At 30.0% G+C, this 16,460-nt stretch overlaps 2 protein-coding genes across 2 annotated transcripts in view; one reads left to right on the top strand and one right to left on the bottom strand.

Annotated features, from left to right (window-relative positions):
* Positions 1-4,103: 4,103 nt before the first annotated feature.
* Positions 4,104-4,367, bottom strand: LOC112679406. The gene has a single exon (XM_025549195.1). The coding sequence runs from the start codon at positions 4,365-4,367 to the stop codon at positions 4,104-4,106; it is 264 nt and encodes an 87-aa protein (XP_025404980.1).
* Positions 4,368-14,439: 10,072 nt separating this feature from the next.
* Positions 14,440-16,460, top strand: part of LOC112679294 — a 32,681-nt gene continuing 30,660 nt past the window's right edge. Inside the window, exon 1 of the mRNA XM_025549042.1 lies at positions 14,440-14,853. The gene's annotated coding sequence lies outside the window, so the exon portion shown is untranslated. The remainder of the gene's footprint in view (positions 14,854-16,460) is intronic.

The raw sequence follows: 16,460 nt of genomic DNA, 5'->3' as shown, positions 1-16,460 counted from the left end.
CCAGAATGAAGAATAAGAAATGCCAGAAAATGTACATATGGCAATGGAATCTACACAAATCAGTCCATATAGTTTTTATAGATTATATTCAGCCTACATCAAAAATAGAATTGACCTTAGGTAGTCGTCATTAGAAAAAAATCCTGACTCCACTATTAATTGAATTATTAAGTGTAAGAACTTTTACAGTATTGATTGTTTTATAAATTTATTAAAGCAGCTATGTTGCACAATTATTATTCATTATTTCTACTTAATTGTGTGTTAATGGTTTTATTAAATTATAATATATAATTTTATATAAATTTTCGAATTCGAATGCTCTTTTATTTGGAGCCAATAAGTTCTTATACCTCGAAAAACTTTGTTCTACGTCGAATGATGTAAGCGAAGCGTATTTAAAAAAAGGTAAATCGCTTACTGTCAAGTTTTCAGGTAAACCATCGAAACATTTCCTTGTCCATTGAGTATATCATTTATTTTAATAATGTTTCCATATTATAATATTATAATGATATAATATTGTGCATCGGTCGTGAATTGAGAATTCAACTTCTGAGTCAAGACTTGTGGACTCGCATTATTATATATTCATAGAGACATTGAAATTTCAGATGATCGAATATTTTATAGGTACATCTGTTAACAGCGGAAAGGCTTAAAGGTTAAAATTGTCGCTTAAATTTGTTGTTATTTAATAATAAAATTAATTAAAAATGTTAAAAATTAATTATATAAGTTTTATTTATTATTTTTATTCATCATATTATATTCATGTTTAGAAGTTTATTTTATTATTTTTTTTTTTAATAAGTAATTAGTGTATAATAATTTATTTTATATTACTATAAAATACAATATCCAAAGTATTTAAAGTATACAAGAGTATTATTAAATCAATATATGTTAAGGGTTATAGGAACTAAAATCTGAAATATAACTTTGGCATTCACATATTAAACTTATGGAAGAACCCATCTAAACCACTGCTATGTAAAAATTGACCAGCCCCCCCTCTGAAGAAAAATCCTGGATACGCCACTGCTCTGTGTCTATTTAAAAGTGATTATAACAAATAATTGTGATTTTGTTATTTTATTTTTTACAATTATTGTTAATTCCTAATCGTAAAACTCACCTTGTAGACTTCCTATCAGTTTCTAAATAGTGTCTTAATAGCAATGGATGCCCTAAGAGTCGCCTTCTTAAGCCCATATTACTACAAAATGTATATTGTTAGAAAAAAATTACAAATAAAAAACATCATCGACTATTGTAGGTAGGTACGTGCTAGTATGGAGTTGCGATTTGACGATATATACCTGCTATCTATATCAGCAGTCGCCAACCGGTGGTCTGCGAGAAAATTTAAGTGTTCCACAGAAAAATTTGAACGTTAGGTACTTACAGAATCTTTTTGTCGTTATTTCCCAAAAAAATAAGACCCTAGACATGGTATTATGTGGATAATAGATCCATTGCAGCAAACAATGAAAATAACAAGTTAAATATGACCGAAAAAAATACCTCATCGATTTATTTAACGGTATTTATGTAAAAAGCTATTTTAAGCTAAAAGTGGTCCGTAGAATTTAGAATATGTAGGTATTTAGTGGTCCGTGAGGTCCAAATGGTTGGTGACCGCTGATCTATATAATGAATAATCCTGAAATAAACAATAATAATTTACCATGGTATGATATTATATTACTATGAAAACATTAATTGCGTAACTCACATTTCTATATGAATTACAAGAATAAAATATATCAAAGGCGGCCAAATAGTCGTCGCGGACGACTTTAGAGTTGATCATCTTAGAATTTATTTTTAGGCTACGTGCACGAAAATTAATCGTGGTGGTTATGAACAAATTTTCGATAAGTTTTATCTGTATAGTTTTTATCTTTTATTCTGGTTTGTAAAACAAATTTCCAAGATCGACTGATCTTCAAAGGTGAAGTATATTTTTAGTAGATCGTGGCCGAAAAAAGTTTGGCCGCCTCCGTTATATATATATATATATAACTTGATGAAATGCTAAAAATATACTATTGAGTGAAAAAATTAAGACCTTTTATTATGTTATTCAATAAAAAAGCAATTTGTCTTATTAATATGGAGTATGTAACTAAGTATTCTAAATCTCTATGTTCTAGATCCATTTTAATAATAAAAAAAAAACTCATTTTTGCTATAGTTTTGTAAAAATTATTAATTAGCCCCTCCCCCAACTAAGTCTGGAACTGTCAATGGTTATTAGGAGGGTTTTTTTCATAATATGAAATTTATTAAAACATATTATGTTTTTTTGACCTAACATGTAACCTAACCTAACATGTATTGTTACATCAGAATAAATTTAATAAAATTAAGTTCCCAACTCATTAATAGTTTTGTTCGGACATTATTTTAATTTACAATTGTTTTCGTTAATATTAATTCAAAATTTTACAGTTATGTAGGTTACTCAACATGCGTTTTGACTTAAATAAAATATATTGTATTAACTCTAGTAAAATACAGTGTTAAAAGTATTGATAAAATAAAGTTTGTATAGTAACGCTCATCAAGTCTTAACAGTTGCTTATAAGTATTTATTGTGTCTTCCTGTTACCCAAGTTGTCTGTGAACAATATTTTTCTACTTTAAAGTAGGTATATAAAAAATAGGTTAAGAAGTAAACTTACTAATGAAAATACTGAAACGTTTATGTTAATGTCAGTTGAAAAAGAAATTTCGATAAATATTGATAACGATCAAATAATAATTATTTAATTAATTATTAATTTATTGACATAAAAAAGTAAGCTTTTTTCAACATGTCTTTAAAATGATTTAACTTATTATTTATATTTAAAATATAAAATGAATTATAAAAGCTTAATTGACGTATGTATATTATTTTTGGTTTGTTTATTAAGCGTTTATAAAATATAATTTATTATAAAAAAATTCAATCATATAGTAGGTATTGCTTATTTATAAAAATCAATAGCTAATTGAACTTTTTTCAGCTGTTTAAAGAGAATACATAAAGTCACAGAGATAGGCGTAACTAGGCCTTCGAAATTATATGAACACACAATGGTCTCACAAAAATATTGATACTGATTGAAGGTTTATTTTTTTTATATACTCTTACATATAATAAAAACTAAAATATTAGATAAACAAATAATTATTAAATAAATTGGTAGTGTTGTTGGGGGGGGGGTAGAACATAAGCTCAGCCCTCTTCTACCTCCCCACCACCACTATAGTAACGGCCTGTAAGCTTAACATTAATATATGGCCTGGGTATTACATTTTCCCGGCCTGAATTTTTCTCCCAGGCCGTCCCTGTTCATGGGCTCCTGCATAGCTTAAGACGGCCCTAATCGAGACTATTGTCAATTAACTTGCCCGTAGTGTTTTATGAATAACATAGATTGGCTGACATTCGGCAATCAACTTAAACATCACTCAAAGGAATTCAAGTAAGTTTCATCATTATTAATGTTTTATTTATTTAAGACGTGTTTCCAAAGAGTTTCTATAGTTTGTGTTTCAGCACCAATAATTGGGTCAATAAAGTTTTCCGAATGATTAATCGTTTTATGGATAAACCATGTTCATTACAAGTATAAAATACGCACGTCATTTATTTAAAGTTGACACATGACCCGAAAAACCGGGATTGTCACCGGTTTTGGATTTCGTGTCCCAGTGTCCCGAAAAATATTTTCGAGACGCCCATATGTCCCTCTTTAGACATTTAGAGGAAATGTAGAATTGTTTAATTTTTAATTTCGACCATTTAATCGATTAACAGTATATAATAAAACCATTATTTGAAATTTACACATATAAATAATATATAATATATTTTACAAAAATATTTTTAAATATTATATTGCTGGCCATTAATGGTTTTCTCGATATATTAAGAGTTACATAAAAAGTATATTACTCAATAATATGTTTGTTTTGTCCCTGTTTCGCCTTATAAATTTACGGCAACCTTACATTTATCGGAATTTAGAGTAGTACCTTGTTCAACTTCATTTAATATAATTGGTAGTAAGGTATTTCGATCACACTTTACAACTTTAAAAAAAAATTCACTCAAAAATGCCATCATGCTTACAACACAAACCAAAAATCCATGGCCCTTGAATTCGTTGTCTATAATTTCGATTATTTATTACATCGTCTTCATCTGAACTTCCTTCATTTTCATTAGACTTTTCCTCGGGTTTGCGATCTCCAAGACGTAATCTTCCATGATTAGGTATCATATATATATTTATATATATATTGATATATTTCCTTTTACCTTGGAACAAGGATTCATTTATTTGCACAACTAGGCTAGGACCTCCCATTGTCTTACGGTTTTGAAATCCAGCTACTGCTACGTTTCGACAATAATTATACCATTCGACTAAAGTTGATTTTGATCTTTTCGTAAATATCTGGGCTTGTGTTACCTTTATTTGAAATACCCAATATCAAACAAGTTCTGCGATATCGCACAAATTTAAACTACTTTTAATTTATACTTCCCATTTTTATCCTTACACGTAAAAAATGTATTGTTTTTGCGTACGGAGTAAAATTTTTGGTACTCTTTTTTTGTACATCGATCATACATTGTTTTCAAAATATTATCTTCCGAATCACGTTTACGACTATTTTTCAGAACTTTTTTCAATTCGCCATCACGAATTGTTTGATTTTTAATTTTGGTATATGTTTGGTAATTTGGTAATAAACCACGTATTTTTTTGTAAGAAGACTACGATAACATATAAAGAGGTATAAATATAATACAATTTGGGATTTCGATAAAATTTTAGTCATAGTTGCAAAATAATAAAGTATGTATAATATGTCCAAGTATATAAAACTATAATAGAGTATACGGTAAAAAATATATTTATAATTTATCGTAGAGTACCTACTTGAATGGCCATACCTTTCAGAAGATTTTAATTTTTTTTACAATTATTTGTTCTTTTAAACACATTTTTAGAACTCTGCGCAATTCATGTTATAATTTACTTGACACTGTAAAATTGACCCCCTAGTCTCTGGGAGCAGGTGATTTCGTTCATTAATTTATTGGGTCGACATTAATGAAAACTTCTTACCCATCCGTTTAGTCGTACATGTTTGAATGCATAGGTGTGCGCACTGGGTATACAGGGTATGCAACTACATACCCTAAACATAGAACCTTCTTTCCAAAATTACTTAAAATAAATAAAAATTATGACATATTTGGTCTTATGTATATTATGTGATTTGTATTACATTATGATTTTTATTATATTTTTATATTCAGTCACAGACAGTAAAATTTATTTTTGAAACACAAATCATATGCTATAATAACGATTTAATGTGTTAATGAAATTAAGAAATACAATAATTCAAGCGAGATTAAATAACTATCAACTAAAGAACAAGAAATGGCTATAAATTAAAATCCCGAAAGCATTATTCGTGATATTAAAAACTCAACTATATGTAGAATCGTTTTATGATTAATTTTAATTATTTATTAAATTTATTTTGTTTTTCATTAAGTATATAATTATGCTTTTATTTATTTATTTTTTTTTTTTTATTAAAAGAACAAAAGACCGCGGCAGCTATGGCCATTGGTCAGACAGTGACTTAAATAAATTACATAGTTACATGTTTACATGATTTTATACAATATAAAGTTATATTTCTTTGAATAAGGTAGATTTTTTTAGGAAAATAAATAGTTTTTGAGTTGCGGTTGGTTCCGGGCTGAAGATTTCATATAAGTGGGTGGCTCCAAAGGTTATCATACGTTCTTGCTGGTTATTTCTGCATTCTGTGAAGATGTGCTTGATGGTGAGTTGGACACCGCAGGTAGTACAGTTGGGGGGATCCTCTCTTGTCATAAGGTGGCGGTGGGTTAGTAATGAATGGTCATCGTAGTTGGAATTGCTTGAATTTTTTTGAAAATATTCTCCAATAGAATTTACCACTTCCTTTGGTGTCGATATGAGTTTAGAGTTGTATATAAGTTGAATATTGCTATGTCGGTTGGTTCCTTTGGGGGATTTTATTTTACTCCACACTACTGAGGGATCAGTCTGGTTATCTAAGCTAGATGTGAAGGTTTTCCAGGATGTGGCTTTACTGAGTTTAACTAAAAATCTAGTGCGCGCTCTATTTCGTTTTAATTCTACGAAGTCATTTAAGCTGTGTGTGTTTTGGTATTTTTTAAGGGATTTGTTTTTATTTATAATAGATGTTTTTATTTCGTTGTTCCACCATGGAACCCGAGGTCGTTTTGGTTTGTTGTTGGCTAGTCCTATGGACATTTTTGCAGTGTCAGTGATGAGTTTTGAAAATTGGTTTACATCATCATCGATATTTTCTTTAGTAGGGGGTTCAAGTGTGGATATACTATTTTCTATTAATGAATTGAAGAGGTTCCAATTAGCTTCTTTAACTTTCCATCTCGGCGGATAGCATAAGTCTTCTTGGTTTGACGGGTAAGTGAATGTTATTTGGATGGGAAAGTGGTCGCTGCTGAAGATATCAGGTAGTACTTTCCATTCAAGTTTGTGTGCAAGGGAGGTATTTGATATAGAAAGGTCGATAGCAGAAAATTTCCCGTCAGAGGGATTTATTCTGGTGGGCAGGCTGGTGTTTAATGTTACTAGATTGTCTTGAGTTAGGAGCTCTTCAATTATTTTCCCTCTTGTGTCGGTTTTATGTGATCCCCAGATTGGGCTGTGGCTGTTGAAGTCCCCGACTATTATGAACGACTGTTGGAGTTGATGGGTGATATTTTTTATGTCAGTGAGTGTGAAATTTTTCTGATTGGGGAGGTAGAGGTTGCAGATTGTTATTTTATTATGGGGTAATGTTATGGATACCGCGACAACTTCTATATCAGTGGTTATATGTATTTCTTCGCTAGGGTATTCTTGACTGACGAAAATTGCTACGCCGCCGCTGGCTCGGTCGCACGTATGCTTTTATTTATTTACCCTATTAAACGTATTACTCATAAAATTTTAAGGGTTATGTATTTAATTTTTTTTTTTCATAATTTATTTTAAATTTTAATTATGAAGACAGTTATAACGATTAAGAAATGGCTATTCAGTCAATTTTTTCGGGAAAAAAAATTAAAATTTTAAATTAAATAGTTATTAAGATCAGAATTTTGAACACTTAAATTAACTTTCAGTTTTAGGGGATGGGTAGGCAGTGGCAGCCTTTTGCATACCCTGAAATAGAGGTCTGCGCACGCCTATGTTTGAAAACATAATTTTTATTTTTCGATCGCATATTTCTATACAATAAATCAAAATTTGCGAAACTTACAATGGGCATTTTTAATCGGGACATTTTAGTCTTTTTTCGGGATGTGGGGACAATAGAGATCAATAATGGTAACAATCACGATGTATCGGGACGGATGGCAACCCTTTACATGCTATATGTGATATTAAATTCTACAGGTGTTGGCACCCATATTATGGCAGACAGGCGCGGCTCCAAGGGGGCCATGGTTCCCAGGATTTTCAAAAATTTAAATTTTTTAATACAATCTTATCCTTGTGAACTGTAAAATCCCGATTATTTAATTAGATAATTAGATATCTACCAATAATTTTATTTTTCCTAAAAAACCATATTATGACATTAATATGAGGTGTGTATCATAATATAGGAACGTAGTCGAACTCTGTGTCTCGGTACTTATTTGGTGAAACAAATATTATAAGTTAATACTTAAAATGCCCCCCCCCCCGGTAAATCTCTGAAGCCACGCCTGATGGCAGATCATGCCACACTATGCTTACTTATAATTTTATTAAATAATATCAATACAAAAATATTAATGTCCACGTACATCATCTTAGTCCGAAGCATGAGCGTCATTGCCACGATTATTGCTGTGCACGATATTATTATTTATATCGTAGATCCTACTGCGAGGAATTAAAATGCAGAACATAAATAACAATAGAAAAACCGCGTGTTTGAAGTGAGCATTTCTTAACAATAAATCGAATAGAAAGAGAAACAAAAAACAACGAAAACACGTCGATATAATAGTCCGGATTTATTGTTTTTACTCTTTGATCGAGTTTAAACATATCGCCGTAATAGCACGCGCATTCGATTATTGTCCGGGTAGACACGTTTCACATTTGTACGAAATATTCTAAGGATAACCTTGAAATAATTAATACATTTCGGTTGATTCGTTGTTATTTCGTATATTATTATCATACTATACACAAGAAACGATTGAACTGATCTATTATGTGTGACGACGAAGCAGTAGACAATAATTACCGAGTATACGTTTAAACGTGTGTGGTCTGTTTTATGAATAAAATAAACGTATAAATAATGCGTGCACTACGTTCAAAACAAATCGAGAGTGAGAAAATACATTTTGCTGAAGAGATCTCCGACCGTCACACAACTATTTTTCACATATTCTACCAAGATTTTACTTTGCCCCTTAACTTTTCATTATTAATGTTATTACTTATAAAAAATTATGAAAAATTTTAAATATACGTCATTTTTACAAATACTACAAGTACAATAATTTACAAATGCTAGTAATGTAATACAAAAAAACTTTTAGCATTTGTAAATATTTTATGAAATTCTATATTTTATATTGGACTATTTCAGAATAATACAAAACAAGTTCACTTTAAATTACTTATACTTAAAGTATAATTTTTTATTAATTTATTTAATATTATAAATTTAATAAATTATAATGTATAAATAATTTAATAAACAGAATTTACATTTTTTATTTAATATTGTAGTATATTATGCCCGGTTTACACTAGGATAGTACCTACTCGGCCGAGTGACTAAAGCATGTTACTAATTTTTGTTTACTTGAACAATGTGGACATACTATTTAGTTATTATTCCAGAAATGATTTTAGTAAACATTTTAGTCGGGTAAATAGAAAACAACTCTATTTTTTCCACCGAGTGGTCTTTCCTCTAGCAGTCAACAATTTACTAAACCAATGTAGACACTATACTGTTGGAACTATTTTAGTGCTAATTTAGTAAAAACGGCATGAGTAAACAGGTTCTCACATTTGTTTGCATGTTATCTATCTGTGTTATCTCTCAACATAGTATCAGATTTTTGAATTCTTGAATAAACTTTATCAAGTAAAGTAAGAAACGTAGTTGAAGAGATATCCTCATGCAGTTGGTAAATTCAGCAATAACATTTTCTATTAGTACATTAAAAAGTAAATTACTAACATCGCATGTACTTCTCTTTTTCAGCTATATTCTTATCCAAATTAATTTCTTTCTTTCTTTTTCTTCTTTTATCAAATCTAATAATTTCTAACTAATGATTAATAAGCAACGTTTTGATATTAATTTTCGTATTTTTGCTTTGTCCATTTAATATAAATAGTAGTAAATATAAATAATATATACTATGCAAAATGTTGTATACGTATATATAATATAACCTATAGGCTATAGGTTCTTAACCCGGGGTCATGGACCCCTTGGAGGTTTGTAGATGGTTACTCGGGGGTCCACGGGGTGGTTATGAGTTTTTTTGAAATAAGCCAAAAATAAATATGATTAGATAGCGTTTTTAAGATAATTATAATTGTTGAAACATTTGAAAGTCACGTGAAAGACAACAATGTTTTTAAATATACAACTTAGATTACGACAATCTTATATGCCATATAAAGTTATCGTAATCGTAAAATAATATAACATGGCAATACAATCTAACGAGCATTTCAATTTAATATGGAAACCTATCACTTCTGTTTACCCGTCACCGTATAATAAAAATTATGTATATATATATTTTTTTTTTGAAGGGGGTCCGTGATTATATTTTATGCTTTAAAGAAGTCCATGACCAAGAAAAGATTAAGAATCAATGCTATAGGCTATAGGTATCTATACAAATTTATACTACAAACTTCTAAACACATTTTTAATTCAAAAAACAACAACAGCTAACGTTATAAAAAAAGTTAAAAATAATAAAATACATTGATAGAATTGAAAAAATATACTTTGTGACTAGTGCTGATAGCGATGACCAACCTAGTTATTACATTAGTACTAATCATATTATTGTACTGTGTATGGACACTTACTTAACGCAATTTAGTACTCAATTACTTTAATAACATTCTTTAGTGACTCGAATGAGTACTATCCTAATGTAGGCCCTTCTTTAGTCCCAATGAATATGTTTTCCTTGAGTTTCATGTATTTTCTTCAGTTATTTACGATTTGTAATTTTGCAGTCAATTGTAGCTGTTATACTATCATAATAAGTTTTTGCAAGAGAATTTAAAAAATTGAGTTTTATTTTTTCTATTTCGAAATATAATTGATTTTTTACCAAATATTTAAGAATACAATTAAATTAATTTCAACAAAATTATTTAAAATCCAGGTTCCTTATTTTTAGACTTAAATTGTTGGTCTTCATTTACAACGTTTCAGGGGGTGCACCGGTACACTTCCCCCCGTGCGCACACCCATAGTTTTGCTATTCTAACATAACACTATAAGAATTATAAACTACTACTATTGTATACACAAACATTTTATTAAAAATTATTTAACATTTTTAAAACGTTGAGATATGTTGTCATCTCAGATAAATGATTGAAAAAGTTTTGGTTAGGCGATTCATTTTTCCAAACTCTATAAATTCAAATATATCGAGTAACTCCAGTACGAATGGCTATTGCTCAGTTTGCTATTGTACTCTCGGGTCGACCACTCAAAAAATTACTGCGTTTCTAATTTAGTCAAGCAATTTTACGAAATGTCGATAGAAACATTGTTGTTAAAAACAAGTTTGTTTGTTAGACGCAGTACATTTCTGCACAAATGATGAAATATAAAGAATTCATCATAATATTTTTGTAAATCAAATTTTTAATTCACCGTAGAAAAGAATAATAAGTTGTAAGTAAAATATGATTTTAAGAAATTACTTTTTAAGAACTGTATAATTCATATGACCATATGAATTATTACTCGTATTTGTAGACTTATCACAATATGCATAAAAGTTACTTTCGAGTATCGATGCTGATTGTGCCAGTTCATGAGTAAACTAAAATTTATTTATGTACTGACCGAAGGTTGATAGTGTTCACGACATTTCGTTGACTTTAGATAAGCGTTGAGTAAATCATTTTTCGTTTAAAACAGTATGTAGACCTTGTTCAAGGCATAATAAGGTAATTACTAAAAATTAATTTACTATCGTCAGGTCATAAAAATATCCATGATAAATGAAGTGTAAAATATATTCGATTAAATTTGAAAATATAAACAGATGAATTTGAACTGTTCAAGTAATTTGGTGTAAGTTATTATTCAAGGTTTAAGAGCCACAATTTCTGTAATCAGGCGTTAATATATAATATTTAATTGATTGCATAATAAATTAATAATAATTGTACATGAATTTTTATTTTCAGGCTTAAATCGCTTCAAATATGTCTCCATCGAATATTTATTCATTTATAAAGTCATAGTTAAAAATTGAATTACGGGCAAAAAAAATTGTACATCAACTGCAATTCAATAATACACTATGTACCAAAACAGATTCATTAGATATAATAACTAATTAGATCCGTCGAATACCATCGAGATATAAAATCCAAAATTGATAGTGCTAATAAATCTAAGATTTAGTTTATTGGTAATCGAAACAAATAGTTCACAAAACCTATCTATACAATTTTGAACTATTGCCGACGAAGAATATACATGGAGGTTGGAGCATAGCATGATTTAATGAGTAATAGTTAAGCATTTCGCATAACATTAATATTTGAGCTGTATCAATGTGTGAGAAGTATATTAACGTTAGTGTATTTTGTTATCGCGCCACCGCAATCGAACGCTTATCATCCACATTACGAATTCCTACTCGTATATCTACGGTTTACGATAACAATCTAAAATCACAGAAACTACAGAATTTTAAAATAAAAATAAAATATACATCAAGTATTAACATTTAATATAATATGTCTTTCTTATTTTTATTTGATTACCTTCGAGTTAAGCTACAGTATTTCTATTGTCTTCTTCTTAAGACGTTGACTGCCATGCAACCGCCGGCATCCGTAAAGTACAACAATATTTTTATTTACGACGGCGATCGCACATTGTTGAGAAATTATCACGTATTAATAATTAAATATTCTTAATATTATAATATTACCTGTTCGTTAGCAATATTGTCGGTATATGAAGATGATAGCTTTGTTTTCGATTTCAAATTCGCCAAGTAGTATTTTTTTTTTTTAATTTTGGAAAACAACCTTCAACAAACTTTTTTACTGTAACGCGAGTCTATAGCGTTGTTCATTTTTATATGCAAATTTTATTGAATTTACAAATCCCATTAGGTTAGACTCTAACCGTTAAAGACTAACATACAACTAAACAAGTTAAATTGTAGAAACAAACTAAATACTTATCAATACAATACATACTTTTACTTATTTCTAGAATATTATTTTATTTTAGTAACTAAATTCTAAGACAATAATATTTTATTTTGTTGGTTCTATTTTTTTTTTTTTAATCGAACATTCAAAACTCAAAACAAGAAATATGAAATATAATTGTCTACGATTGATTTAATGTTACCTATGTGTTATCGCAGATACTCGTAGCTGCTATCATAACGTTAGTTTCGAGAACACATTATTTCTCGTGCCCATGTCACATCCTACAATGTAAAATGTAATTTTGTTTTTTACAAGACTGCAATAATTGTATAATTCCATAATTTTTTTTTAATTGTAAAATTGGTATTCTGGTTTTTGGGGCTCTGTAAATTTTTTTAGCATCTCAAAGGCTTCGCGATCAAAAAAGTTTAAGAACCGCTGTACTAGAGTATGTGCAAGTAGTATGTTTATCTTGGCCAAATAAGTGTAAGTAATGGGGATCTGGAACCGATCAGCCCCAGGACTCTCAAAATTTCTCGCCGGCCCTGACTTCAAATATAGTTCCATAGGATTCGCAAATTTCAGAAACGTGAAGTATACATAGAGGTTTTGTTTTTATATACATAAAAGTTAGATAGGTACGTGGTAATTACCTTGATAATATTTAATATATTTATTATTAGAACAACTGATTTACATATCACTGTAATAAAGCATAAAAAAAACTATTGTCCTTGAACTTCAAACTTGACCTTTGTGATAAAAAAAAAAAATATGTACAATCATATTCATTATGTCTTCTTAAAAGAAGTTTATCCCAGCAGTAGAGCGCATATACCATAAATATCGCTTTATTTTATTGTTTCATCAGACTCGCACGTAATTTTATAATGGATGTTACATAATAAAATGGCATTAAGATCCTTTCACCAAGAAATCGTATCATTTTTGAAATACTTACATGCAAATTGTATGTAATATAACACTATCAGATATTCAGATTGTCAGTAAGAATAGTACCAACCAACAGTGTTTTACCCAACAACAATACGAATGAATTTATTATATGGTATATATATATGTTACATTTATATTGAAATGAAACTTACTGATTTGTGACCGTTTCTTTTGTTTATTTATTTGTAATAACAAATTGTATATTAGGTAACATACAGTCATATAAATAACTAATACTTTAAGTACCTAATAAACTGCTGTATAATGTTTTACTAAATCACAATTATGACTTTTTTTTAATGCTCTTTTCGTTTAAAATCGTAATTTTGAATGAAATTTCTTTATAGTTTTTAAGTCATAAACTAGAATGTTAAATAGATTCTGTGATTCATAATTATAAGCCCAATTTAATTCATGCATAATAACAAATCAAAATGTATTAGAATTTCTAGGTTTTCGATACAGGTATACATTCGTAAACAATTAAAACGTTGATCATTAGAAAAATAAATAATTGCTGAAAACACTGATCGGAAATTCGGTAGTCAAAATTAATCCGAAGGTTTCATCAAGATAATTTCTTTGTGCGGTCACTGGTAATGTAATGATTATACTTGTGCCTGCAGTTTGTCGATGAATATATACGTTTCACGATTTATTTAAAACCAAAAAAAAAAGAAAAAAAGTCGATTGTGGAAGCGAACGCAGAGAAAATATCGATCAGATGTATTACGTTACAGATCCCCGGGATCTTTGTTCTTTTACGTGGTCGTATTATACTGAAACCACTTTTGCGGCATGTTGTACACAAAAATACATACAAAATGTACGTACATGCATGTGTGTTCAAGATGAAAAAGGAAAACGAGAACTTTTCGACACCACAAGATGACGCTATTGTGCATCAAACCGCACGAACAGACCTGTATCAGAAGCGGCGATCGGTCGGCCCCACTCCGGCTTTCACCGGCAACAAGTGTTCAACAACCCGTTCACTTGTGCAGTTTACGCGTACACTAGCTAGGTACACGATTCGGTCCGCGAACCGGCAGTACACGATTCATTGGTCCGCACGGTGGACATGCCCGCTGTCGCGTTTTCGTTCTCCGTAACAATAAATTGAATATTTCACGCACGGGGTGTTTTTTCCCTTCTCTCTACGACCACCACTGTGCCGTGCAGGTGTAATCGAATCGCAAAATGCATCAAAACATTTGCAAAACGACACACGAGTCCCACACGATCAACTGGTCGAGACAAGTCTGATCGTACGTCTATATAATTATAACGCGCGCGCATACATCCGCACAACGACGAAGACATAGACAGAGGGAAAGAGAGATAGAGATTGAGAGAGAGAGAGAAAGAAAGACAAAGAAAACACAAACCTAAGGTGAGTACATACGTAAAATAGCTACTTAAATAACTATTAGACCCTACGCGTATGGACAATAAGCACGGTGATTCATTTTTCGGGATCGGATAGCACGTGATGTGGGGGAGGAAACTTGAACTTTGACAATTTCCGATGGCTATGATACGTATACGTTAACCTAAGTTGGTCTCCCGATGATAATAATAATAATTATAAAAATAATGGACAAATAAAACCGGTCGTTTGTCTCTGGGAACCGGTTGTCTGGGTCGTGATTCGGCTGCGGCCCCCTCGGGCACTACTCCTATCTGACCGCTGTAGCACGAGCGCTCGTGTGACTGATCTGACAAAGATGTAGACGAGAAGTACCGTTTGGCAACAATGGACCTATATATCCCGTTGGATGTCAAAGATGGTGACATTGTGCGCGTAAAATTGGTTAATTTTAGGATTTCCGTGACATAACGGCTCGGTACTATACACAAAGACTTTAACGATGCGCCAAGCAGAGAGCGATTCCGTCTACTCCGAGGATAAACAGTGTGCCACGAATCGCGTATTTGGATTAATCGCTCTAGGGATTAGTAAGATATGGGTACAGTGCTTGAGTCAGCTGTCTGCTTAGTGTACGCATGGCCAGACAATCAGTTATACTATATTCAACGGAACGTTGTCTTTATAAAAATCGATCAGAAATTTCGAAAAATTAAAGTAGAAAAATACCATATTTCTCATATTAACGTAGTTCTCATTCAATTAAAAATAATATCAAATTTTTTATGTACACATATAATATTTAGAAAAATTAATTACTAGCTTAGGTAGTAAATATTTTCTAAAATCAATCGGAATGCCTTTTGAAAACTATAAAGTAGGTAACTATAGCGATTATGGTTGTAAATTGTAAGCGTGGATTTGATTTTAGTTTCAAAACGGAGTGTTACTCTACGTTATATAATTTCCCACAAATGTGCATGCGTACAATAATATATGTTTTAATTGTTAATTATACTTCAAAATATTTAATATACTCTGTGATGATATTCACAGCAATATAATATGATAACAGTGAAATTATTGACTGTCGAGTAAACAATAATAAGCGAATAGCAGTTACTCTAATTAAAAATAATTGTATTAATCCTATATACAGCATAATATAAATTAAGAACCAAAAAAAGTTAAAAAATAATGCATTATTCAATAGTTTAAAGGGAAAATATAGAGAATAAATGTAATTTTATTTTTAAATAAACTTCAATGCTCCAAACAATTGTAGGTTTTTTTGAATGAACATTTACCAATCGGGTTATATATTTATGTATATAGAGTAATGCATTAGAAATATATATAAATATTTGAAAATTTTTTACTGTGGCATGACGATATATTATCCATTTATGGTAATGAAAATTACCGTTTATGGGTATTTTGCTTCCTTTGTATTATTATTTTCTAGGTTGGTTTAATTAGTTAATGTTAAATAAATTTATAACTTCATCAAAAATCAATAAATATCGTTAGTATTTTCGATTAATTTACAAAAATAATATTCATAAATATTCTTAAATGATAATTGAACAAAATGTTGTAACGTTTATGTAAACCTATATATTATTTGAATT

Source organism: Sipha flava, unplaced genomic scaffold (genome assembly GCF_003268045.1).
Source record: "Sipha flava isolate LNK unplaced genomic scaffold, YSA_version1 134_pilon_pilon, whole genome shotgun sequence".
In the NCBI taxonomy this organism is placed as follows: domain Eukaryota; kingdom Metazoa; phylum Arthropoda; class Insecta; order Hemiptera; family Aphididae; genus Sipha; species Sipha flava.
This window is presented reverse-complemented; position numbering and strand designations above follow the sequence as displayed.

Bases quoted from the DNA above. Each gene is read 5' to 3' on its own strand.
- LOC112679406 (XM_025549195.1), bottom strand. From the start codon at position 4,367: ATGGGAGGTCCTAGCCTAGTTGTGCAAATAAATGAATCCTTGTTCCAA.